Raw genomic sequence first — 26,140 nt, 5'->3', positions numbered from 1 at the left:
ACCGGACTGATCGGCAAGTAAATCAGGAGGCCGAGACGCTGACTTCCAAAGCAAGGTAACTTTTATTAGCTAGCTGTCACAGTACTAAGTTCAGACTCAGGATACTGCGCCCCGAGCGTCACCTGACACTCATTCTTATACAAATTAGTGACCATGCGCATAACACATATCATACATCACACATACACATGCGCAGTGCATGCACATGCGCAATACATTAGTAGTTCTGTAGTTCTCACAGAGAAAGATACGTTAGTTTCATAGAAAATGTTACTTTGCAAGAAATGTAACTGATTGCAGTGTTTCAGCACATTCACATAATACAGCCTCTGTGTATGGATCACGAGACTGCACTGACAGAACCAGCTGTCTCCCTTACAAGCCCTAATTGCTAACTGCTACAATTTGTTATCTAGCTGCTGGTTAACAAATAGATGTTACTAGTAAAAAGTTCAGGCTACACAGTTTTAGGTTAGGCTCATCATAGAAAATCTGAGGTTTTGGTAAAACGCAAATAGTGCAAGTAAATAGTGCAAGTTTTGCCCCCTACAATCCCCCCTTTGATACTTTATCAATTGTCCAAGTGAAAAGTATCACAACAAAGGCTGGAAAGTTCGAAAGAGGTGGTGCAAATGGAGAGAAGGTCAAGAAGTGGTGGCCCTACGACTCCTTTCTTGGCCGTTGAGTTCTTCACCGGGGTTGAGACGAAAGGCCCCTATTGGACGCTCCCCCCTTTGTAGCCGGTCTTTGCCAGGAAAGGTGTGGATGGCCCAGAGGGCAAGTGGTGTACAACATCTGGAAGAATACAAAAGAGGGGAGGTTAGTATTGGAGACTCGAGGTATAGTGGAGTGCTGCTGAAGTTAGGGGTCATTGTCATAGGAATCAGGATCCACATCCACTGATGGCAAGGAAGAATACATCTGTAGAGACATAATTTGCAGAGCTGCGCACTGGTCAGCAATACGTTCCATAGCCCTGTGAGCAAAAGACAAAAGACATGGCAGTAAACATGGTAAAAAAACAAGGCCACCAAACAGACAGACCCCGAAAAAGATGAACTTCTTCCACCAAGTGCCCCCAAATAGAGAATCCCACCAACTATCACCCAGCATAGAGGTCCACTTCTGGACAGGGACATGTGCAAGCTTCCTAATGTCAGTAGCTATATTCATTACCGCAGCTCCAGTATCATCAATTTTCAAGCAACAATTGGAAGTATTCCACTTCCCACAGACCCTGCCTTCTTCCGCAAGAAGGTAATCCAATGCCAACCGATTCTGATAGATGGCAGTGCGCATTTGGGTTTGTTGCTTTGCAATAAGTTCTAGAGCTTCAGCAGTATGATTGGTAATGATTTCTACTACAGCCTGCAACCAGATGATACGATTCAACATATAAATAGGAGTGCGATACCCCCAAGACCCATCTTGGGCCCACGTTGCGGGTCCGTATGTTTCTATGATCCGCTCTGGAGGCCACTCATCAGATCCCCACTTCTGTTCCCCCCCTATGGGGAAGGATCTGCGGGAATGATGAGTTAAATCATCATACAATGGTGTGCCTAAATCTGCAGCCGCAGAGTGAGGCAACAAGAAGAAACCAGGATAAATTAACCCAATAGTACAAGATCCTGACCAGGTACCCGGCAAGTGGGCATATGCAGTGTATCCACAGATCCAGAATAACCCATCGGGCGCTTGCCAATGTCGAGCACCCCGGAGACCTGGGTTATTCCAGTGGCCTCTCAACTGAGAGACTCCCTGAAAGGGGTTAGGTCCAGTACAATTAAACAGTTGGATAGTACCAGTAAAATTATAAGGAGAACATAATTTGTTGGCTACAGAACTGGGATACCATGTGACAGCGGCCGGCCAGTATTGCACCTGAGTGCCATTAACAGTAAGGATGGAGATACAGGGGGTATCTCCCACAGGACTAGTGAAATTGCCATCAGGATATCGGGAAATACATTCATGGCCTATCACCAGTGAGCTAAGAGTCCATTGGCCGGTACGCTGTGTATAGGAGGGGCGCTTAGTCCAATTCCAAGCTGCTAGCTGTTCCGGGGTCATTGGGGAACCTCGCCAGGGCCAGGATTCTCCCATCAAGGCTCCCCCACAAATCCAACAGTTGGTAACATTAAGAGCCCGTCCGATGCGGGAAGTCAGATCAATAAATAAATTCTTCCCTTGCTTAAAAACATCATCAAAATCATAAGTAAGGTGTACAACAGATTCATATAAAGCAGTACTATGGTTAGTCCCCGTAGTAAGGGGTGGGGGTTTGACAGGTTGGGTAATTCGTGCGATAGCTTTCCGCACTAATAATTCCTGTACCATATCCTGTTTCCCTCCCCCGTCAGACAGGCCCCACTGTCCAGCATAGGTGGCACAAACTATCGGTCTACCTTTGGGACAGGTGTGACATGCCCCTGAACACACTGAGCCAAACCGGTATGCATGGGGCTTGAAGTTACCTATCCAATATTTCTTGTTGTCCTCTATGCAGGTAGTGGGTGGGGCTAACCAACAGTCTTTGTGAACAGAAGTGTGGGTGATAAACATAATACCCCCTTTATGTGGTCCACTCCGAACCGGGGCAGTACAACTCTGACATGTCTGGGAGTGGACTGCTGAAGGGCAGGGGCAGCTACAGAGGAAGACCCCCCAGATCAGATACCGGATGACTATCATTTGATGGCAGGGAAGGATAGAGGAAAATTATGAGAACGCTCCGTATTTCAGAGGCAGCCTATGCGCTGGCTGCTGTATGAACCTATGTGTGGAGCTCAGTTATTGACTCCTTGCACTTGCTCACATTAAACATCATCTTCCATTTAGCCTCCCAGTCTCGTAAGGTCCTTCTGTAATTTTTCACAATCCTGTCGTGAGTTAACGACTTTGAATAACTTTGTGTCATCAGCAAATTTAATAACCTCGCTAGTTACTCCCAAATCATTTATAAATATGTTAAAAAGCAGCGGTCCTAGCACAGACCCCTGAGGAACCCCAGAGTAAAGTATATCATAGACAAGGTAAAACACCAGAAATATTAAGGAAAAAGAGGCTGTTTAGAGTCTTGTCTCCAAAGAGTTTCATTCCAAGAGGCAGGAATACACTGTCCAAAATCTTCTACTGCTATTTTCATAAATATTTGTATATCTTTCCGTTTCACCACAATTCCAGGATAAGTTGGTAAAGGTGTCACAGTCATTTAAAAGAATTTCAGAAAGTTAAAGAGGTGCTTAAAATGAGGTTCTCAATGACATTACAGGTATACTCTTTATCTAAATCTTTAATTGTCAACCTTCCTTTTAGAGAGCTGGGGAACATTACAGAGAAATAACAATGAGTAATTGCCTCCCATTTCACATTAATCTACCTATGTGCACAAGTACACATACAGTTTTGTAAATATATGCATGCATTAATGTGGAGTCTCTACTTCTAACGTTCCTGTAAATGATAACTTCATTCTTAAAGCTGCTGTCACCAAGGCACCTCTCCTCCAGGAAAAAAAAAAACCAAGAAACGATAGTTTGAAAGCGAGTCAGTCAGAAGTGCTGCCAAAACCTGAGCTGAGCAACTTCTCCTACAAGGCCCTCCCTTTAGGGAATCTGCAAATCAAAGGCAGCTCAGGAAGCCCTTTTCAGAGAGGAACAGAGATCCTTATTGATACAGCTTCTGTCTGCAGCACTCTGCCTTGCCAGGCTTTTTGGCTTTTAATCTCCGTCTCTTTCTTCCCTCCATTTTGCCTTCCCCATTCCACCTAAATACCTCTCGCCTTCGATGCCTTCGTGGCCACACCTCTCCTACTCTCCTCCGCTCTCTTTTACTCCTTCTCTTACTCTCAGCTGGTGACATCAATCCCAATCCTGGCCCTCCTCACCAACTATTATCCAAACTCTACAGATCTCACCGTGACCTCTCTAACCTCATCTCTATTCCTCTACTCCCCTCCTCTTCTCTGCCCTTCTCTTGCGCCCTATGGAATGCCCGCTCTATCTGTAACAAACTCCCCTATATCCAGGACCTCTTTATCTCGCGTCACCTCCATCTGCTCGCCATAACAGAAACCTGGCTCTGCCCTGATGACTCTGCTTCAGTCGCAGCCCTGTGCCATGGTGGTTATCTATTTTCACATACTCCTCGCCCTGCTGGCCGTGGGGGCGGTGTTGGACTACTTCTCTCTCCCTCCTCCAGATTTCAACCCCTTCTTCCACCTCAATCTCACTGTTTTTCCTCCTTTGAAGTCCACTCTATCCGCCTTTTCTCTCCTCTGCCTCTTCGAATAGCGGTCATTTATCGTCCCCCTGATAAGTCCCTTTCATCCTTTCTCAGTGACTTTGATGCCTGGCTTGCCTTCTTCCATGATCCTTCCTCCCCCTCTCTCATCCTTGGTGACTTTAATATTCCTGCTAATGATCCTTCCAACTCTTATATTTCCAAGTTACTCGCTTTAACATCGTCCTTTAATCTCCAACTATGCTCCACCTCCCCCACTCATCAAAATGGTCACTGTCTAGATCTCATCTTCTCCTCCAACTGTTCACCCTCTAGTTTCCTTGCCTCTGATCTTCCCCTCTCTGATCACCATCTTATAACTTTCACACTTAAATCTCCTCCCTCCCAGTCCCGTCCTATCCTATCTAATTTATCTAGGAATCTTCACGACATTGACCTTTCATCTCTATCCTCCCATGTTTCAAACCTCCTCTCTACTGTGGCACCATCCACGTCTGTCAACGAGGCTGTTTCTTCTTACAACAATACTCTATCCTCTGCCTTAGACACTCTTGCACCTTTGATGACCCGCCCTGTAAGGCGTACTAAACCCCAACCTTGGCTGACTTCTAATATCCGCTACCTACGTTCCTGTACCCGCTCCACCGAACGCCTCTGGCGGAAATCTCTGGCCCTTGCTGATTTCTTACACTTTAAGTTCATGCTGACCTCCTTCCAATCTGCTCTTTTACGTGCCAAACAGGATTATTATATCCAACTGACCAACTCTCTTGGCTCTAATCCTCGACTTCTCTTCACCACATTGAACTCTCTCCTCAAGGTGCCCCCTCCCCCAACTCCCCCTTCACTATCTCCTCAGACCCTTGCTGAATTCTTTCACAACAAGGTTCAAAAGATAAACCTTGCTTTCTCTACCTCACCAGCTCTCCCTCCACTAGTCCGTTCCCCTCTCTCTCCTTCCCCTCATTCCCTTTCCTCCTTTCCTGAAGTTACTATTGAGGAAACTACACTTCTCCTTTCTTCCTCAAAATGTACCACCTGTTCCTCTGATCCCATTCCCACCCACCTTCTTAATGCCATCTCTCCTACTCTTATTCCTTTTATCTGTCACATTCTCAACCTCTCACTTTCCACTGCGACTGTCCCTGCTGCCTTTAAACATGCTGTGGTCACCCCTCTCCTTAAGAAGCCTTCACTTGACCCTACTTGTCCCTCTAATTACCGACCCATCTCCCTCCTTCCTTTTCTCTCCAAATTACTTGAGCGTGCTGTTCACCGCCGCTGCCTTGATTTTCTCTCCTCACATGCTATTCTTGACCCATTACAATCTGGTTTTCGCCCTCTCCACTCAACCGAAACTGCGCTTACTAAAGTCTCCAATGACCTATTACTGGCTAAATCCAGAGGTCAATATTCCATCCTCATTCTTCTTGATCTTTCCGCTGCTTTTGACACTGTCGATCACAGCATACTTCTCGATACCCTGTCCTCACTTGGATTCCAGGGCTCTGTCCTTTCCTGGTTCTCTTCCTACCTCTCCCTCCGCACCTTTAGTGTTCACTCTGGTGGATCCTCTTCTACTTCTATCCCTCTGCCTGTCGGCGTACCCCAGGGTTCTGTTCTTGGTCCCCTCCTCTTTTCTATCTACACTTCTTCCCTTGGTTCATTAATCTCATCCCATGGCTTTTCCTACCACCTCTATGCTGATGACTCCCAAATCTACCTTTCTACCCCTGATATCTCACCTTGCATCCAAACCAAAGTTTCAGCGTGCTTGTCTGACATTGCTGCCTGGATGTCTCAACGCCACCTGAAATTAAATATGACCAAAACCGAGCTTCTCATTTTCCCCCCCAAACCCACCTCCCCGCTCCCCCCGTTTTCTATTTCTGTTGATGGCTCTCTCATTCTCCCTGTCTCCTCAGCTCGAAACCTTGGGGTCATCTTTGACTCTTCTCTCTCCTTCTCTGCTCATATCCAGCAGACCGCCAAGACCTGTCGTTTCTTTCTTTACAACATCCGTAAAATCCGCCCCTTTCTTTCCGAGCACTCTACCAAAACCCTCATCCACACCCTTGTCACCTCTCGTTTAGACTACTGCAATCTGCTTCTTGCTGGCCTCCCACTTAGTCACCTCTCCCCTCTCCAGTCGGTTCAAAACTCTGCTGCCCGTCTCATCTTCCGCCAGGGTCGCTTTACTCATACTACCCCTCTCCTCAAGACCCTTCACTGGCTCCCTATCCGTTTTCGCATCCTGTTCAAACTTCTTCTACTAACCTATAAATGTACTCACTCTGCTGCTCCCCAGTATCTCTCCACACTCGTCCTTCCCTACACCCCTTCCCGTGCACTCCGCTCCATGGATAAATCCTTCTTATCTGTTCCCTTCTCCAGTACTGCCAACTCCAGACTTCGCGCCTTCTGTCTCGCTGCACCCTACGCCTGGAATAAACTTCCTGAGCCCCTACGTCTTGCCCCATCCTTGGCCACCTTTAAATCTAGACTGAAAACCCACCTCTTTAACATTGCTTTTGACTCGTAACCACTTGTAACCACTCGCCTCCACCTACCCTCCTCTCTTCCTTCCCGTTCACATTAATTGATTTGATTTGCTTACTTTATTTATTTTTTGTCTATTAGATTGTAAGCTCTTTGAGCAGGGACTGTCTTTCTTCTATGTTTGTACAGCGCTGCGTATGCCTTGTAGCGCTATAGAAATGCTAAATAGTAGTAGTAGTAGTAGTAGGGATTAGTCTGGTGGAAGAAAAAAATGGCAATATCCAACTCGCCGGTCTTTTGTTCTCTAGCTGACCTATAGATTTTCTCTTCACTGTAACGTCCCCCATCTTTCTTCACAAGTGCATTTGTCATTGCTTACTAAGGCGCTCAGTTAGTACTACAGACTTCCTGGTCAGCTTCACACCCACCCTAAGATTACTTGTAGACTCCAAGCATACATTAACTTTTGTTACAGAACAGGACATGGATACTCGCCAAGATAGCAGGGCTGCCAAGAGTGGGGGGGGGGGGGGGGCAAAATTCCCCGAGCCCGGGACTCCAAGGAGGGCCCGGCGGCGGGATTTCTCGCCCTCTCCTGCTCCCAGGCCGCCGGTGCCGCAGTCCCTAGTCTCCACCTACCTTCCCACAGCTCCCTTCTGTCTGCCATTCGACCCCTTCCATTAAAAAAAAAAAAAATCTTGAAATCGGCAGCGCAGTGCCTTCTGTGTCACATAGTAAATGATCCTATATAATAATTTGCACATCCGTCTGGAAGCCTGGGTTCGTAACACACTTCCCATTGGTCCACCCTGGTGATAACGTCACAGGGCGGACCAACGGGAAGTGAGAGGGCCGAAGAGCTAAAAAAAAAAAAAAAAGGCTGTAGCAAGGCCTCCCCCCCCCCCCCCCCGCGAACAAACGTCGGCCAAGCGCTGTCCCCACCGATCCCTTCATTCCCATTTCCTCCCCCGCAGCCAACTCCGTCAGCCACAAAATGCCAAACTTTCCCTTAAGAAGCGCCATGTCGACAGATTTCAGGGGACAAAAAAAAAAAGAGTTCCCAGCCACCCCCCCCCCCCTCCTCCTGGAACTACTTCACCGGGCTAAGAAGTCTGCTGAAAGAGTGGGGGGAAAGGAGAAAAGAAGCTCGAGATGCCGTGACTCTTCAGGAACACTGAAAGCAAGAGACGAGACACACTTTACCTTTCCGGAGGACGCTCTCGGTCCTGGGGCTCTTTTCACATGCGCAGTTGCAGCGCAGGCAACAGTCCATTAGTGAACATGCGGAGGCCTGATGCCAGCGTCACATATCCCTCCGCCGGATGAGGCGTCCGCTGCTGCGGCAGTAAGCTATTCCCAGAACAAGGAGGCGGGCATAGCGCAGTGGCAACTGAAACATCATGACGCACGTCAGCGAACAGGTAGGTTTAAAAAGTGTGGTTTCTTTTACCACGGCAGGGCGGCCCTGGAACTCGAAGGGGAGGGGCCAGCCCTGGGGGGGGGGGGGGGAAGGAGGAGAGCCCTGGAGGGGGGGGGGAGGGAAAACTCTGAAGACAACCTTGCTAGCGCCCGTTTCATTTCACACAGAAACGGACCTCTTTTACTAGTGGCAGATAAAGACCTGTACGGTCCATGCAGTCTGCCCAACAAGATAAACTCATTTTACATGGTATGTGATACTTTATATGTATACCCGAGATTGATTTGTCCTTGCCTTTCTCAGGGCACAGACCGTAGAAGTCTGCCCAGTACTGATCTTGTACTAAGTTCTGAAGCTAACATCGAAGCCCCTTAAAATTTACACTCCAGCCCATCCCTATCTATTTAGTCACGATCAGGGTGTAGACCATAGAAGTCTGCCCAGCTCCCGTTTTGTTTCCAATTACCGGCGTTGCCACTCAATCTCCGCTAAGATTCCGTGGAACCATTCCTTCTAAACAGGATTCCTTGTGTTTATCCCACGCATTTTTGAATTCCATTACCATTTTCATCTCCACCACCTCCTGCGGGAGGGCATTCCACATATCCAAAAATACTTCCTGACATTAGTCCTGAGTCTGCCCCCCCTTCAACCTCAATTTATGTCCTGTCCTCCTCTGATGTAACTTCCTATTTCCGCAAGGGCGAGACACAGTGAAGGAAGGAAGGCCCGCCCGCCCGCGGCGATCTGCTGCTTTCACACAGAAGGTGTTGCGCTGCCAATTTCGAGAATATGCCGGGGGAGGGGGGGGACTGGGTGGCAGACAGAAGGGAGCTGAGGGAAGGTAGATGGAGAGTGTGGAGTGCGGCGCCGGCGGCCTGGGAGCAGGAGAGGGAGGCGAAAGCAGTAGCGATTCGGGGGAGGCAGAGATTGAGGGCACAGTCTCTTGGAAGCCCTGCAAGATAGTATCCCCCGATTATGGAGATCTCGCTGTATCTGGAACCAGTGCTACAGAACTGAATCCACATAAAGCTGCAGAAACTGCAGCTCAGCCTCAGGCCGGGTTTTCTCCCTTTAGTCCACACAGTCGGGAAAAACAGAAAACTCAAACTAGACACACACGGGAACGCGCGCGAGACAGAACAAAAGAAATATTTCTCTAATCTAGTACCAGGAAGAAGAATGCTTCGGATTAGAGCACAAGGACTTTTCTCTCCCTCTCGCTTTACTTTTGTACCTTTTCTACTTCGTCTTCTAGTTCTTTTCCTCTTCGCTTTTCATTTCCTGGTAGCTACCAGCTTGATGAATGATGACATCAAAGCACGAAGGTGACGTAACATCCGGCGAAGGGTCGGCCTCCTTCCCGGCTTCTGCTGATTGGTTCTTGCTGGCGTTGGCACCAGGTTTGTTGCTTTCCTGGCTGGCTGGCACGGAAGCGGCGACGGCGTAGTCTCTGAGTCGGCGACGGACGGGACAGGAGAAGGGTGAGAGAGGATCGTGAGACTGTGAGGGCTGGAAGGAGGTGTGCTTGAGGGGGCGCGAGACCAGTGTCACAGGGTAGACTGTGGGTAAATGGCATTTAATGTCAGCAAGTGCAAAGTGATGCATGTGGGAAAGAATAACCCGAACCACTACAGTTACTAGATACAAAGGTTCCACATTACGAAATCACCACCCAGGAAAAGGATCAATGTTGTCCAGTGGCTGCTTGCTAAGAAAGCAAACAGAATGTTAGGTATTATTAGGAAAGAAATGGAAAACAAAAATGAGAATGCTATAATACCTTTGTACTGCTCCATGGTGTGACAGCACCTCGAATACTGTGTACAATTCTGGTCCATCTCATGTCAAAAAAGGTATAGTGGAATTAGAAAAGATACAAAGAAGGGCGATGAAAATGATAAAGGGGATGGGGTGACTTCCCTATGAGGAAAGGCTAAAACGGTTAGGGCTCTTCAGCTTGGAGATGGCTGAGGGGAGATATGATAGAGGTTTATAAAATACTGAGTGGAGTGGAACAGGTAGATGTGAATCACTTGTTTACTCTTTCCAAAAATACTAGGACTAGGGGCACCAATGAAGCTACTAAGTAGTAAATGTAAAACAAATCTGAGAAAACTAATTCACTCAAGCTTATCTGATTTTCTTTTCTATGTTTTATTTCTATTTATTACCATTAAAGTGGATTACTGTGCTACCACTTCACTTAAGGTAACATAGTATAAGGTGCAATTACATTCTGGAATTCATTGCCAGAGAGTGTCGTAAATGCAGTTAGCTTAGCAGGGTTTAAAAAGGTGTAGTTAAGTTCTTAAAAGGAAAGTCCATAAGCCACTATTATGATGGACTTGGAAAAATCCACTGCTTATTCCTGAGACAAGCAGCATAAAATCTATCCTACTCTCTTCGGATCTTACCAGATACTTGGACCTGTATTGGCCACTGTTGGAAACAGGATGCTGGGCTTGATGGACCTTTGGTCTATCCCAGTATGGCACTGCTTATGCTCTTATGTTCTTAGATACAGGCAAGGGGGCACAAAGGGTATAGGGGCATGTTAGGGTTCCTGAGACTGAAGGCTGAAGGTGATTGCAAGGCCCGGGATAGAGAAATGCAAGGGAGTGTGGGACTAGGGGTATGGGAAGATGTGAGGGTGCGCAAGGGTGGAGCTGTGCATGAGGAGACACAAGGCCTGGGATAGAGGTGTATGTGAATGAGTGGTGGGATGTGATAGTAGGAGTGAGGATTGGGTTCTTTGTGTGATGAGCCAGAGCCCCCCCCCCCCCCCCCCCCCGTTGTCCCTGCATCTTCAGCTGGACTGTGACACTCAGCAGGGGTTTCTTTTCTAGTGAAATGCAGACTGAATTTGCATCTCCTGCAAGCAGCAAGCCCACAGAGAGGTGCAGCCAGCTTAAAGTCCTGCTGAAAAACTGGGAAGCAGCTTTCCTGCTGCAGCACAAGAGGAAACCCAACAAGGTAAGGTGGCAGATGGCACTTAAGTGGAAAAGAGAGAGAAGAGCTGTCTTCTGTCTCCCTTCCACGAATCACGAGAAACCAGAAATCCTGTGGTCTGGCCGTCAGCCTGCACCTCCCATGGACCTCATCTCTTCTATCCCTGCCCCCTTAGACCTGATAAACACCAAGAGGCTGATTAGTACAAATTGCCTCCCAAGCCATAGTGAAGGTGCTGTGACCAGTTCTGAGTATAGTGAATAAGCTGGGAGTCAGCATGCATTTTCCACTTAATCTGTGCTTCCATGTTTTTCTTTCTTCCTCTACTAGTATCTCTTGCCCAGTATTTACCTACCTCCTGGAACTTGGTAGTTCTGGTGACTTGGTGGGAGAGGGTGAATACTTTTAGGCCATCTCTGGTATTAGGGATCGGTGGGAGGCAGGGATCTGCGATACAGTGACCAGCAATAATAACAGCAGACCACCAAGCAAACTCAAAAGCAGCAGTAGAAGTATAAAAGCTTTAATGCACAAATAAAACTGCCCGATGTGGCCATGTTTCACCTACAAGGCTGTGTCAGGGCAACTGCAGACCAGACACAAAACAGTTAGTATCAAAGTGAGGTGATTAAATTTGCAGATTACACAAAACTATCGAAGGTTGTTGAAACACATGGACTGTGAAAAATTGCAGGAAGACTGGACATCCAAATGGCAGATGAAGTTTAATGTGGACAAATCGAAAGTGATGCACATTAAGCTCTGGAACTCTTTGCTGGAAGATGTAGTAACTACAGTTAGCGTATCTGGGTTTAAAAAAGGTTTGGACAAATTCATGGAGGAAAGTTCATAATCTACTATTGAGACAGACATTGGGAAGCTACTGTCCAAACCTTTAGTAGCATGGAATGTTGCTACTATTTGGGTTTCTGCCAGGTACTTGTGACCTGGATTGGCCACTGCTGGAAGCAGGACACTAGGCTACATGGACCACTGGTCTGACCCAGTATGGATATTTTTATGTTCTTATGTAAAGTAATAAGCTATCAATAATAAACAATAGAACAATCCGATATAATAATTCTCACCACCAACGTTCTGAGTGACTACCTGTGTCTGTGGCTCCTGGAGTTGCTGAGCTAGACTCCGTAGCCAGGCTGACGTCACTCACACCTGATTCCCAGGCAGGGGGAAGAGTAGGGAAACCGTGTTTCCCTACTCCTCCCCCTGCCTGGGAATCACTCACACCTGATTCCCAGGCAGGGGGAAGAGTAGGGAAATCAGCTGTGAGTGCGCCGCTCCCTGCCACTTGCTCCGAGCAAGTGACAGGGAGCGGTGCATGAAAAATCGAGACGTGCGGCACCGTAAACAGCCATCAGACAACTCCCCCCTCGGTGCATCACCCAAGCACCCCCCCCCCCCCGGCGCATCAAACCCCCTCGCCACCCACAGCTGCCACTGGTAACGCTGTCTGGCCGCTGCTGCTTCTGTTGAGCAGCAGCGGCCGCTACAAAAAGAAAAAAAAGCAATACATGTTTTTAAACATCAAGTGCGGCACCGCAGACAGCCATCAGGCATTGGCTGTCGGCTCTGCAGCCGCTCCTCCTCTCGCCTCCACGCCACTGCCCCTGGAGTAAGACCCCGGAGGAGCGCAGCGACGTGAGAGGCGAGAGGAGGAGCGGCTGCACAGCCGTCAGCCAATGCCTGATGGCTGTCTGTGGTGCCGCGCTTGATGTTTAAAAACATTTATGGCTTTTTTTTCTTTTTGTAGCGGCCGCTGCTGCTCAACAGGAGAAGCAGCAGCAGCCAGACAGCGTTACCAGTGGCAGCTGCGGGTGGCGAGGGGGGTTTGATGCGCAGGGGAGGGGAGGGTTGCTGGACATGGGTGGCTGGAGGGGGCATGGGGAGAGGAGGGTCGCTGGACATGGATGGCTAGGGGGGCAGGGGGGTGGGGAGGGGGTCCTGAGGCCAGAGGGGTGGGGAGGGGAGGGGAGGGGGGCCCTGCGAGAGGGGGGGTGGGGGACCTGCAAGAGGGGGGGAACACACACACTGTCTCACATACACTCTCTCTGACACACTCTCTGTCTATCACACTAGAGAGGCATATTTTCAAAGCACTTAGCCTTCCAAAGTTCCATAGAAACCTATGGAACTTTGGAAGGCTAAGTGCTTTGAAAATATGCCTCTCCGTCTCTCTCACACACACACACACTCTGTCTCTCATTCTCTCTCTGACACACACACTCCATCTCTCACACACACTCTCTCAAACATACACACTCCAAGGAAAACCTTGCTAGCGCCCATTTCATTTCTGTCAGAAACGGGCCTTTTTTACTAGTAAATAATAATGATGAAAATCATAAAGATACAATTCAAATGAAAACATAAATAGAAGCCATGCAGATTAAGTTATAAAAGTAATAAACAGAGTGCTACAAAACAAACAGAATGCGTGAGCAGCTTAGGTTGAAGTCACTAGTTGTGTCCGCATTCCACCTGCAATTGTGAATTCAGTGGCAACTACATTCAGTGTGCCTTATTCAATGTACATCAAGGAAGAGTGACTTATATCAGAGGAATATTACAGTAAATGATGGGACATACCTAGGGAGCGATAAAGCAAAACTTGCATCCCTCTTGAATCACAAAAGATCAAATCTAAAAAGCCATAGAACTAAATCACAAAAAGGCAAATCTTTAAACAAAGTCTTAAAAGTACTTTAAGTACAAAACTAATAACTTGGATCCAAGATGGCATCTAGAGAAGCTTGTGTGTTCTGAGCTCCTGAGAAAATCTGAAGCAGCCAAACGCTAAGGAGATTTCCCCATATGATATGATGGGGAAACAAAAAGGGAAAGCTAGGGGTCTTACCTCCTCAACCCCGGCAACGATCCCTCCTACGCGCCAAGCAACTTTAGAAAACTTTGGGGTGAGAGCACTTGGGGAACAAAGGCTTGCCTCGATGGGTTCCACATCATCAGACGCGGATCATAGCATAGAGGGAGTGTCACTGAGCCCTCCCTCTTGCACAGCTCCCCCGCGACCCGGGAGAGATTTGGCGCCGATGGAGTTACAGCGAGTGGAGTTGATTGATGAGCCAGTGCTTGCTGTGAGAGGAGGACCTCGCAACGCCCCAACCCCGACCGGATTGACAGCGGAGGGGATACCGGGAGTGCTGTTCTCCTCTTCTTCTGCTCGGGGTTTACCTTCCAGTGGGAACAGAGGTTTGTTGAGACCAGCTGTGGTGACGATGGAGTCATTGTGGGACACTATACAAGGATTGAACTCCACTCTCACATCTATTTCAAACTATTGACCTTGCCTGCTGTATGTTTATGTAGATTGTTGTAAGCCACATTGGGCCTACCCTTGGGTGGGAAATTGTGGGATATAAGTGCTGTAAATAAATAAGTTAATTAATTCTGTTCCTCTTTGTAGATTTGATAATATGGCTGAACTTTTTGCTGTGGTGAAGACCTTGCAGGCTTTGGAAAAAGCTTATATCAAAGACTGTGTTTCTCCAAGCGAGTAAGTGATGTATGTCCTTACAGAGCTATTGTAAGATATTTAGGGGGTATAGTTATCAACATGGGCCAGTGTTAAGATGTGCTATTTTAGCACAGGTCCCATTGTATGCAGTGAGACCTAGTTACTAATAACTGGAGTTAACAGTAAAACAACAGATTGATAACTGCGTCACTTAGAAGGCAGTAGGTGCCCAATTTCCAGGACAAGAACCATATCCAGTTCCCAAGGGGAGGGATTGTCCTGGTCAGGAACAGTATTCAGCCCCTCTCTCCCCCAGAAAAGCGATTCCATGAAATAAGAGGGTGATTCCCAAGGCCAGGAATAGATTTGTCCTGAGGATGAAGGCTTAAAACGTATTCTTGCCAATGATATAAGTGCAGTGCATTGGTATCCTGGAGAGAGTACAGCAAAGGGATGCTGACATTCTGAAGAAATCATTTTTTGCTGTAATCACAGGGATGAGGCTATGTGTGTTTTACTTTGTAATTCTGTTCTGGTACTGCAGGTACACAGCCGCCTGCTCCCGATTACTGGTGCAATATAAAGCTGCCTTCAAACAGGTGCAGGGTGCGGAGGTGGGATCTATTGATGACTTCTGCAGGAAATACAGGGTGAGTCTTGCTGTTGGAACAGGAGAAACTCCAGTGAGTAGGTCTGCATGGACATTTCTGGTAGCCATCCGAGTTGGAGTCACTCCTGTCAGAGTTCCTGGAACTCAGTAAAATATGTGCCTGATTTGGGGCAAATCCTGTGCTACTGCATGGAGCTTCAATTTACATGGCTTTTCCTTCTGAACTACTCTTTGCTAGAGCAAGTAACTTCTCCTCCCAAGAGGGGACAGTAGAAGACTTGCTCAGCTTCCATTCCATTTTGTTTTGTACCTTCATCTTTTTGTTTCGACTCTTGCTTTTCCCCTCCGCTCTTAACCTTTCTCCAACAGCCTGTCTTCCTTGGAGGCCAACTGTACTAGCAGCTCTTGTTTCCCAGCCTGGAACTAGCTGCCACTCCTGCCTCTACTCCTCCCCACCCTTGGCCTGATGGTGGCTCATACCCAGCCCAAACCAGAGTCCGGTTTCAAACTAAGGCAGCTTTCATGTGCCAAATTTTAGGTTTATTTGTGACTTGATGCTTGGGTTTTGCAATCTCTGATCCTAAATAGGATAGAAGAAGCTTATACAGTTGTTTAAAAATGCTTTGTAAAGATCAAGCATTAGATGAAAAAGAATAAAATTCCTTGGATTGGAAGGTGCAGAATTAAGAGACCACTTATAAATGCAATGTTGGGCATTGTTACTATTCCATTATCCTCTTCTGTTCGGAGTCTATGGATTAATCCTAAATCCAAATTAAATAATAATAACCCTAATAAATTGTTGACTATTGAGTTATTCTTGGTGGGTCAGGTGATAACGTAAATGTTTATGGAAATTGAAAATCTAATCTAGGGTCCCCACAGCAGATTACCAAAAGGTTACATGCAGGATACAAACAATCTATAAGAGGCTAAAAATAAATGATTTTTAAAATATGCTAAATAAAAAGGTCTTTAAGGAGTGTCAGAAAATTAGATTAGGCTTCAAAAGTCTTAACTTCCTAGGTAAGGCGTTTCAAATTGCCACTGCCTGATAACTAACAGAACCTTCAAGTACTTTTTTAAAACATACTTTTTCACAGAAGGGAAAAGTAAGGTAGGGACAAAGTTCGAACGTGACATTGTAGAATTGGTTTCAAAAATGAATTGAACATTCTGGATCAAAGTCCTCCAAAACTTATAGATAATGCAAGCCAATGTGAATTCCATTCTTGCAAAAATTATCAAATTTATGACAATGAAAGATCATTTTTGCTGCTACATTCTGCAAGGTTTGTAATGTCAATCTGAGAGAGAGAACCAGGGCTTGAACCAAAAGAGAGAAAGGACCTTCAAAAAAGCAACATATTGACCGTAACTGGTGAAGTTTGAAAAATACTTTATTTTTTTTTCTTTTTAAGTATAATATATCTGAGTTTGCAGAGTAAGCTGTGAATCAAGTATAAATCCCAGAACTTTGGTAGTTCAGTCAGCCTGGCGAGTAGTGGTGTATAATGCAAGCAGTTATTGTCCCAAAGGTAATCTGTTCATTGTTTATCCACTATTCCTTCTGACAGCTTTGCCAACAGAGGTACACTTGCAGTGGGGTGAAAGCTAGCTGGTTCACTTAAATCTAGACCTCCGATACTACCTAAAACTGTAGAGTACTGCTCAATATTTAACAACTTATTAATAAAAGAAGTAAGCCACTCAATTACTTGTCAGCGAGGATTAAGATAGGAAGTGCAGCTATCTAAAGGACAAGATGAAGTAGATAGTTTTTGCAGCAAAGGTGACACTTGTCTCCATTATGGAAAGATCTGCACTGGCTACAAGTATCATTTCACATCTCCTAAGTTAAAAGCATACAAGCTTTTCCCATTATAGATGAAAAGGATTATTCTGCCACATTTTCTGGTTAATATATTGGAGTGGGAAAATATTGTGTACCTTTTCAAAAGGTGAGTAATTAAATATTAAAATCTGAATATTGGGAAATTAAGTTCAAGGTGATCTACATTCTGTTAGTAGGTATTTTGCTGTCCCCCAAGGGTTTAAAACATAGATTTGCTTTCTCCTCATGATCCGAGCTCAGATAGGAGTAACATTCATACATGAAATCTCTCCAACTTGCCTGTGGTTCATGTCTCCCTACAGCTGGACTGCCCATTAGCCATGGAGAGGATTAAGGAGGATCGGCCCATCACCATCAAGGACGACAAGGGGAACTTCAACCGCTGCATCGCAGACATTGTCTCTGTAAGTGGCCATTAACATGAGCATCCTTGGCTGTCAGTGACGTGTTTACCTGGAAGTCATCCTTGGGATAAGTAATATGGCTCACACACAGCAGGGGTATAGCCACCGGGGGAGAGGGGGGTCTGCCCCCCCCTTTTTTTTTTGGCTCAGGCCTCTTCCAGAATTGTGACACCAGATGCCTGGCTGGCGAGGATGCTCAAGCCCCACCAGCCAAAGAGATTCTCTGCCCAAGCTCCTGTCTGGTGCCTGAGCAGCAGGAAGTCGATGGGGTGCTCCAGCCACTGATGCTGGCATTTCTGTGCATGCTCATTTCAAGCATTAAACTGAATATGCATGGAAGTGCCAGTGTCAGAGGGCAGAGCACCCTCCTGATTTTCATGTTGCTCAAACAGCACGAACGGAGGCTCCGTTAAGAATCCCTTCAGCTGGTAGGGCTTGAGCATCCCCGCCAACAAAGGTATGATTTGGTGGGGCAGCATTGGTGGAGGGGGGTAGAACTGGGAGGAAATGTTTGGCCTCCCCAAAAATCAAGATCTGGCAACGCCCCTGGCATACAGGTGAATGAAAGGACACAATGCATGCATATTGAGGGTAACTTTCAAAACTGTATGGGCAGATATGAAGTCTGCAGGTACAAAGGGAAAGTATGTATATGCTTTCCCTTTATTTATTTTAGTTATTTAAAATCTTTTAAAACACCCCACATCAAAACGTTCTGCAGAGATTGCACCTGTTTTCTGAGGGTACTTTTTACAGCTAAAAGAAAGTGCATGGTTTTGAAAATGCAAAACATATGTTGTAGCAGCCATTGTCCTGAACCTGTCTCCAGGAATGCCTCCATTAAGTTGAAGGTCCAAGTGCATGCATTACGGTCCAGCATATGGACTTGTCCTTGCATATAGGGTGGGTAGATTCAAAGAACATTTAGACCAGCAATAGCTTTTGAAAATTACTCTTATTACCTGCTGTGTGATTGGCTGCTGAGGATTTAGCCCTTATTGACATGGAGTGGAGGAGTAGTTTAATGGTTAGTGCAGTGAGCTGACATCCTGGGGAACTGGGTTTGATTCCCACTTCAGCTCCTTGTGACCCTAGACAAGTCACTTAACCCTCCATTACTCCAGGTACCAAAAAAAAACCAAAACACACCTTAGATTGTGAGCCTACCAGGGACAGAGAAAGTACTGCATATAACATGTACTGCGCTGTGTAAGTCTAGGAGCGCTATAAGTATCAGTGTGCGTGCCAGGTCCAAACACTGTAAAATGCCTTTCTGTAAAGTTTTTTTGTACTGCGGGCTGCATGGTGTAGTGAGGCATCTGTGTTGACTCATTTGCTTTCTTTCAGCTCTTTATCACAGTGATGGACAAGCTACGTCTGGAGATTCGTGCCATGGATGAGGTCAGAAAGACTCCTAAGACATTCCTTTACGTGTCTAACCATATTTCATGTAGTGCTACCAAAACATGGTTCTAGTTAAGAGAAAGATCTTGTTTCAGTTTCAATTGTTGCTGTATTCTCTCCTGGTGCTAAATAATTGAACAAAGGTATTTTGGAATCTTCTCCTTTTTATTTGCTTAATGAACGGATTAATCCAGTAGATGGGAAAAATCTATAAATTGCATCATGAGTTAAACTTGAGGATTGATTGGATGGTTGTCCTGATTCATGGCTGTCGGTTTTTGAGGACAGTATCTCATGTTACCAGAAGCCAAGCCTGGAGCGTAGCATGCTGTCTGAGCAAATGCCATGATTTTGTGAAATGAAGTGATCTGCAAAAATTAGAATAATAGTCTAATATTTGGCAGTTAAAGTTTAAAGCAAAGAAGGGTAGAGTGATGATGCACATGGGGAGTAGAAATTCTAAGGAGCTGTGTGTCCTAGGAGGTGAGAGGCTGATATGTACAGACAGGGATCTTGGGGTGATAGTGACTGAAGGTGACAAAATAGTGTGACAAGGCGGTGGTCATAGTCAGAAGAATGCTAGACTGCATAGAGAGAGGTATAAACCAGCAGAAGAAAGGAGGTGTTGATGCCCTGTACAAGTTGTTGGTGAGGTCCCACCTGGAGTATTGTGTTTTTTGGAGGCCGTGTCTTGCTAAGGACATTAAAAGACTTGAAGCAGTTCAGACGAAAGTGATGAAAATGGTATGGGGGGTTGTGCCAAAAGACCTAGGAGAACAGACTGGAAGACCTGACTGTGTATACCCTAGAGGAAGGAAGGACTTGGGAGTTATGATGCAGATGCTTAAATACTTGAAAGGTGTTAATATACAAACAGATCTTTTCTAGAGACGGGGAAATGGTAAAACTAGAGGACATGAATTAAGGTTGTGAGGTGGTAGACTTGGGAGTAACGTCAGGAAGTACTTTTTCACAGAGCAGGTGGTGGATGCCGGGAATGCCCTCCTGAGGGAGGTAGTGGAGATAAAAACAGTGATGGAATTGAAAAAGGAATGGGATGAACACAGAGGATCCTCTAATTAGAAAGAGGATGGTATATAAAATTAAAAAATCGTAAATGACTGCATGCATATTGATGTGTTGAATGGGCTTAGAGAGCGACTCTGGCTGTGGGGAACTAAGTCCAGTGCTTGGCAGACTTCTACGGTCTGTGTCACGTATATGGCAAGACAGATTTCTTTTTACTATCACTCCCATTATTATTAAACATGTACAATTTTGCATACGCACTGGCCCAGCTAAGGAGGATCTGCATCTGCTGTACTCAGGCCCATGCCTTAAAAAGGAAGTCTGCCACTGCATTTGCACAGAAAAGGAATTGGATCCTCTGCTTTTCAAGTCCTGGCCAGAAGAACCGCTTCCACTGTGGTGGGCTCCAGTGAAGAGCTGCTTGTACCGCAGTGTGACTAGCCCAGGAGGAGGTGCATGTGCTGTTATCTAGAATGGCAGACCTGAATGAAAATTTGCTTCTGTTACTGAGAGACACTATCATTGGTCTGGGCTGCACGTGAAGACTACTGCTGTCACCACTGCCAGGGGGAGAGAGAGAAGGCAAAAAGTTAAAAAGAAAATATATTGAAGTCAAATGACATTATAAACAGGGCTGTGGAGTTGCTACACCAAACCTTTTACTCCAACTCTATTTTTCTATTGTCCAACTCTGACTCCTACCGATATTAAGCTTTACATTTTTTGTTCTCAATCTAAAGTATTGGTAAATATAATGTATATATTATATATAAATGCATATATATATTACATATAGTAAGTTTTTATTTTGAAGCTGAAGTTTGAGTTGGTACATTTTTATCAACTCTGACTCTACAACCCTGATTATAAGAATCGGTAAAATAATACTAAATATAGGGGAAAAGTACTAAAATAGAATAAAATGCAAAAGAGAAAAGTTATACAAGGTAAAGTGGAGCCAGGGTGGGAAGGTTTTCCCTGGCTCTTAAAAACAATTTTGGCTAGTGCCCTAGGTCTTAGAACTAATGTCCCCACATCTTGAGTTTGGTAATCAAAGAGCTGTTGTGCTAATTGATGTCAAACAGTGAAGATACTACAAGATGAGATGTACAAAAACAGGAGCTGTGGCCATAATAACAAGTGGCTGCATCTTTTATGGAGTAGTTTTAAGGATATGTGGGTTATACATATAAATAAAATACAAGATAGAAAAGAGGCATGGGATTATAAAGTAACAAAGATTTCTTCCATTGTGTGGAAATGTTTAGGTACTTCTGGTCAAACTGTGCTTCAGTGAGTTCCTAAGTGAGTAATAGAAGCTGGAACAACCTCAGCCTTTGCATTATTCTACCCCCCAACACCAAAGACTTTAGTTTCCTGGAAGCTGTTCAGCAGATCATAGGAATAACTAACTTTCAGTAGCTCCTCATCCTTGACCTGCAGCTTTTCCTCTTGCTGTGTCGCCTGTAGTAAAAGCTTTACCTTTGTGAAAAGTGTCCACCAATGCTAGTGACATAGTTTGAGATATGCTGCACAATTCCGCTGCAACACTGCAGTGTTCTCAGCTCCAAAGGGAGGATCTTTCACACGACAGCTGCATTGTCAACTCTCACAGAGAGGGAAGTTGAAGAGATTATCCACCAGGATTGCCAGGCTCTGCATGGTCTGTGGAATACCTTTCAAACTACCTGATGCCAGAACCCATGCACTCTTAAGAGCCATACCCAGAGCCCTAAAGTACAAAGCCCTTAAATCCATTCTGTTTTGATGTTTTCATCGAATGGACCACCATAAGCAGCACTTTTATCAAGGAACAGGTAAATGTACATCCGTAAACACAAGCAGAAATAAGTCTATCTGGTTGCCAAAATCTGCTTATCCTGTTGAAGATATGAAAGGTAATTCTAGAATCTGGGCATCCGCCTTTACATGCATAATTGTGTAAAATACTAGCATTTACACATGTCCATGTACACTTACTCGCATGAGTTCTATTCTGCAAATACCCGATTCACTTACAGTGAGAATTTCTGCAAGGGGCTCCCAGTTACACATGTAACTTACAGTTGGACGTGGCACTCAGCTGTGGGCACCTAAATGTTGGGTTACATCAGTGTTTTATCATGGAATCTGGACACCCAGGTTCCCTTATAAAATACCCTCCTACCTCATTCTCAGGGTGCCTAAATAGAGGAGCCCAGTTGGAGAATTGTCCCATAATCCATACTTGTGTACATGGTAGCACAGCACCATTTAACCTAACTACTGGACTCATTAATTTAACTAACAGTTTTGTAATACAGAATACCTTTATTTTCTGTGGTATAAGTTAAGCTACTTCATCCTAGAGACGGAAGTAAGAGCCTGGTGGTTAGAGCAGTGGGCTGAGAATCAGGGAATCCAGGGTTGAAATGCCATGGTGGTTCCTTGTGATCTTGGGCAAATCACTTAACCCTCTGGTAGAAAATTAGATTATAAGCCCTCTGGGGGCAGGAAAATACCTACTGTTCCTGTATATAACTTGCCTTGAACTAGCACTGAAAAGGCTTGAGTTAAAGCCCTTACCCTGGCAGTGAAAAGCAGAGGCAGGAGCTGCGCATTAGGCCAAAGAAAATTAGAAGGGTTCAGATAAAAGCAGAGTCTGAGAATGTGAGAAAAGGAAATGTGTTTTCCCTTTAGTAGTATCTGTGAGGAGCACTTGCTCCCCCTAGTGCTATATATTCTCTATTTAACAGAGCAATGCAAAGATTCACAAACCTGCTGTATGGTGGTCTCCAATAGCGAGCTGCCCGGGAATGGGGTTAGCGGGGATTCCACAGAGATGGACCGGGGTGTGTGGGGTTCCAGCGGAAGTGTAGGCCTGCCCTCCCTGAACATATCTCAATGTACCCTGCTGGTCTAGTGGCCTCTTCGGGCAAGAAAGATCCCCCCTCTTTCCTGCCTGCTACCATCGCTTCATCAAAATGGCCGCTGAGACTTCCACGGAAGTCTTGCAAGGTCACTGCTTGAAGTCTTGGCAGCCATTTTAAAGAAGCGGCGGTAACAATTGGATCAGCTCCAGCAGGAAAGAATGGGGATCTTTTCTACCCCTAAGAGGCCATTAGATCCACCAGGGTGCATTGAGGTATGGTTGGAGAGGGCACCCAGACTCAGTGCTGGAGGGGAGGGGAGGTGGATGAATGGATGGACTCATGGGAGGGAGGGGGGGGGATGGAATGTGGGTGCAGGAGGGGGGCTGGAAAAAGATTGGCGAGGGGGAAAGGGGGAAATAGAGCATATGGGGAAGAGGTTAAGGCGATATGCTGCTCATGAATGTTTGCTTTTTTGAAAATGTACATCTTTTTAAATTTTGTACTCTGTTAAATACAAAATTTTTAAAAAGTACATTTTCATTGCTTTCAGAATCTGGCTTTCTTTGGAATTGTGTAGGGGGGGGAGGGGAACAAGCTGACTGTGCGGTGGTTAGGCGGGCTAGGTGGGCCAGGGGTAGGGATGGCGATTACTTGTGGTAGGGACAGGTTAGATTTCTGTCCCAGTCAACTCTTTAGTCTCCAAGTGTCAGGGGACTGGATCTGAATTGCTATACAATGCCACTGTGGTCTATATACATTCATGTGATGAACGGGCATTCGCTGCTGCCATTGTGGTTTGTTGGGTCTTCGTTCACAGATCCAACCAGATCTGCGAGAGCTGATGGAGACCATGAACCGGATGAGCCATCTGCCTCCAGACTTTGAGGGTAGAGAGAAGGTCAACTTGTGGTGAGTGGTGTCACTGCTGGCGATCACTTTGTTGTACAGAAAGGAGAGGAAAGGTGTAAGGAAACAAGTTCCACACTGCATCTGTCTCATTCTCTGGGGCTTTTTTGTTTTGTACCAGAGTCCACCAAATAATGCAAGTTATTACTGAATAATGAATGTATGATATACATAAAAAACAAAATGAGATAGTAATTGAAAGAAATTATTTCCCTACACACCTCTAGCAAGTCTCTTCATAAAATGTGTAAATTGCTTCTCTAAAAAAACATGTGAAGTACTATAAAAACATAAAATATATTTAAAAACAGACAGTAAACAAATGTAGAAATAAGTATTGCTTTGTAAACCATTAATATCCAGCTTGTGTGTGTGTCTGTCTGTCTGAGTAACTTTCTCACACTCAGGAGCTAGTGTAGAGCAGAAGTTCAGCAACATGTCTGTCTGTCGCTTACACTGTAGGGCTGTTGTATAGTAGTGTGTATTTCTGTCTCATACTCTTGGGCTGGTGTATAGCAGAAGTCCACTACTACTACTACTTATCATTTCTATAGCGCTACTAGACATACCCAGTGCTGTACACTTGAACGTGAAGAGACAGTCCCTGCTCGACAGAGCTTACAATCTAATTAGGACAAACAAGAGATAAGGGAATATTAAAGTGAGGATGATAAAATAAGGGTTCTGAACCAGTGAACAAGGGTTAGGAGTTAAAAGCAGCATCAAAAAGGTGGGCTTTTAGCTTAGATTTGAAGACGGTCAGAGATGGAGCTTGACGTACCGGCTCAGGGAGTCTATTCCAGGCATATGGTGTAGCAAGATAAAAGGAACGGAGTCTGGAGTTAGCAGTGGAGGAGAAGGGTGCAGATAAGAGAGATTTACCCAGTGAACGGAGTTCCCGGAGAGGAATGTAGGGAGAGATGAGAGTGGAGAGGTACTGAGGAGCTGCAGAGTGAATGCACTTATAGGTCAATAAGAGGAGTTTGAACTGTATGCGGAAACGGATAGGAAGCCAGTGAAGTGACTTGAGGAGAGGGCTAATATGAGCATAACGACCCTGGCATGTCTGTCTTTTTGTCCCCCCTATGATTTGTGACTGCAAGTTACAGAACCTTAGTATAATGTCTTGTTAAAAATTATATATCTCACACTATCTGGGTGGGTTTACAAAAAACATGCACAATAATTAAACAATACAAAAATTCCAAAACAAACCATTCCAATTTCCTACTTACATATAAAAATATTAACTATAATAACCAGGGCTAGATCAGATTTATTCTTAAGCTAATAGGCCAGACTGATTTCATACACATTAGACTACACTACGATAAGCTTCTTCCAATAGTACTGTCTTGAACTCCTTGAGAGAAAGGAGTAACCTTATGACAAAAGCTGGTAGCTCATGCCAAAGCTTGGGACCCATCACTCTAACATAGATCTCCTATGCACAGCCATTCTAATTAGATGAAAAGAGGGTACCTCTGGTAAGTCCCGGTTACACCACCAAAGAACTCTGCTAGGCTGATAAAGACGCAAGAGTAGGTGAAATCAATTTATGAAGCGCCTTAAAAACTAAACATTACTGTTGCTCAATTAGTAACCAATGGAAACTTTTTAAAATAGGTGTAATGAGTGTACTTAGGCACACCAGCCAGAACTCCGGCGGTCACATTTTGTGCCTATTGCAAAGCTTTAAGGCAATTATTTGTAAGACCCAGCAACAAACTGTAGAAATAATCAAAATAAGGAAAAAATCAGACTTTGTACCACCATCCTAAAATTAAAAGGTCTTAAAGCTTGTAAGACAATTGAGATTTTTTTTTTAACTTAGAAAAAAATCAAACTAGTTAATTTGGTGACTTGATATTTCATACTTAGTCCAGTATCAAGAACATAAGAGTAGCCATACTGGGTCAGACCAGTGGTTTCCAACACTGACCAATCCAGGGCACAGATACCTGCCAGAAACCCAATTAGCATTCCATGCTACAAATTCTAGGACAAGCGGTGGCTTCCCCCATGGCCACCTCTAAATTACACAGTTTATGAGCAATCTGTTTTTATATCATCCAAGCATAGTCAGATAACAAAATCTGAGTTTTTAACATGTTGAGCTTCAAATGATTTCCCCTCAGCTACTTATTAATCATATTCAAATATAAGTGTAGATTCTCAAATGTTGCAGTAACTGAATTCTGTATTCACTCTGCTCTCTCTCCGATTTGTTATTGCAGGTTACAGAAGCTCAGTAACATGTCTGCCTCAGATGAGCTGGATGATTCACAGGTCCGACAGATGCTTTTTGATCTGGAGTCTGCATACAATGCCTTCAACCGTTTTCTTCACTCCTGAATACTGACCAGCCTGGCCTATGCTTCCCTCCATGAACTTGTTGACACTCACTGGAAAATGCCATCCATGTAGAAATCAGCCACATCCATCTTTATAAAGAGCACCTTCCTGCCTTC

General features: G+C 45.2%; 2 protein-coding genes across 2 annotated transcripts in view; one reads left to right on the top strand and one right to left on the bottom strand.

Annotated features, from left to right (window-relative positions):
* Positions 1–14,380, bottom strand: part of LOC115460500 (vacuolar protein sorting-associated protein 28 homolog) — a 26,100-nt gene extending 11,720 nt beyond the window's left edge. The window contains exons 1-2 of the mRNA XM_030190268.1: positions 14,288–14,380; positions 9,402–9,455 (exon numbers count right to left, since the gene is read on the bottom strand). Coding sequence (XP_030046128.1) covers positions 9,402–9,455; positions 14,288–14,380 — 147 coding nt within the window. The remainder of the gene's footprint in view (positions 1–9,401; positions 9,456–14,287) is intronic.
* LOC115481676 (vacuolar protein sorting-associated protein 28 homolog) lies at positions 9,547–26,140 on the top strand. Its single transcript, XM_030221000.1, has 8 exons — positions 9,547–9,648; positions 11,014–11,140; positions 14,559–14,648; positions 15,154–15,259; positions 17,377–17,478; positions 18,826–18,879; positions 23,581–23,672; positions 25,907–26,140. The coding sequence occupies exons 3-8, from the start codon at positions 14,569–14,571 to the stop codon at positions 26,022–26,024; spliced, it is 552 nt and encodes a 183-aa protein (XP_030076860.1). The 5' UTR covers positions 9,547–9,648; positions 11,014–11,140; positions 14,559–14,568; the 3' UTR covers positions 26,025–26,140.

The sequence above is a fragment of the Microcaecilia unicolor genome, chromosome 1 (genome assembly GCF_901765095.1).
Source record: "Microcaecilia unicolor chromosome 1, aMicUni1.1, whole genome shotgun sequence".
Taxonomy (NCBI): domain Eukaryota; kingdom Metazoa; phylum Chordata; class Amphibia; order Gymnophiona; family Siphonopidae; genus Microcaecilia; species Microcaecilia unicolor.
Note: the sequence above shows the minus strand (reverse complement) of the source record. Positions and strands in the feature narration are given on the sequence as shown.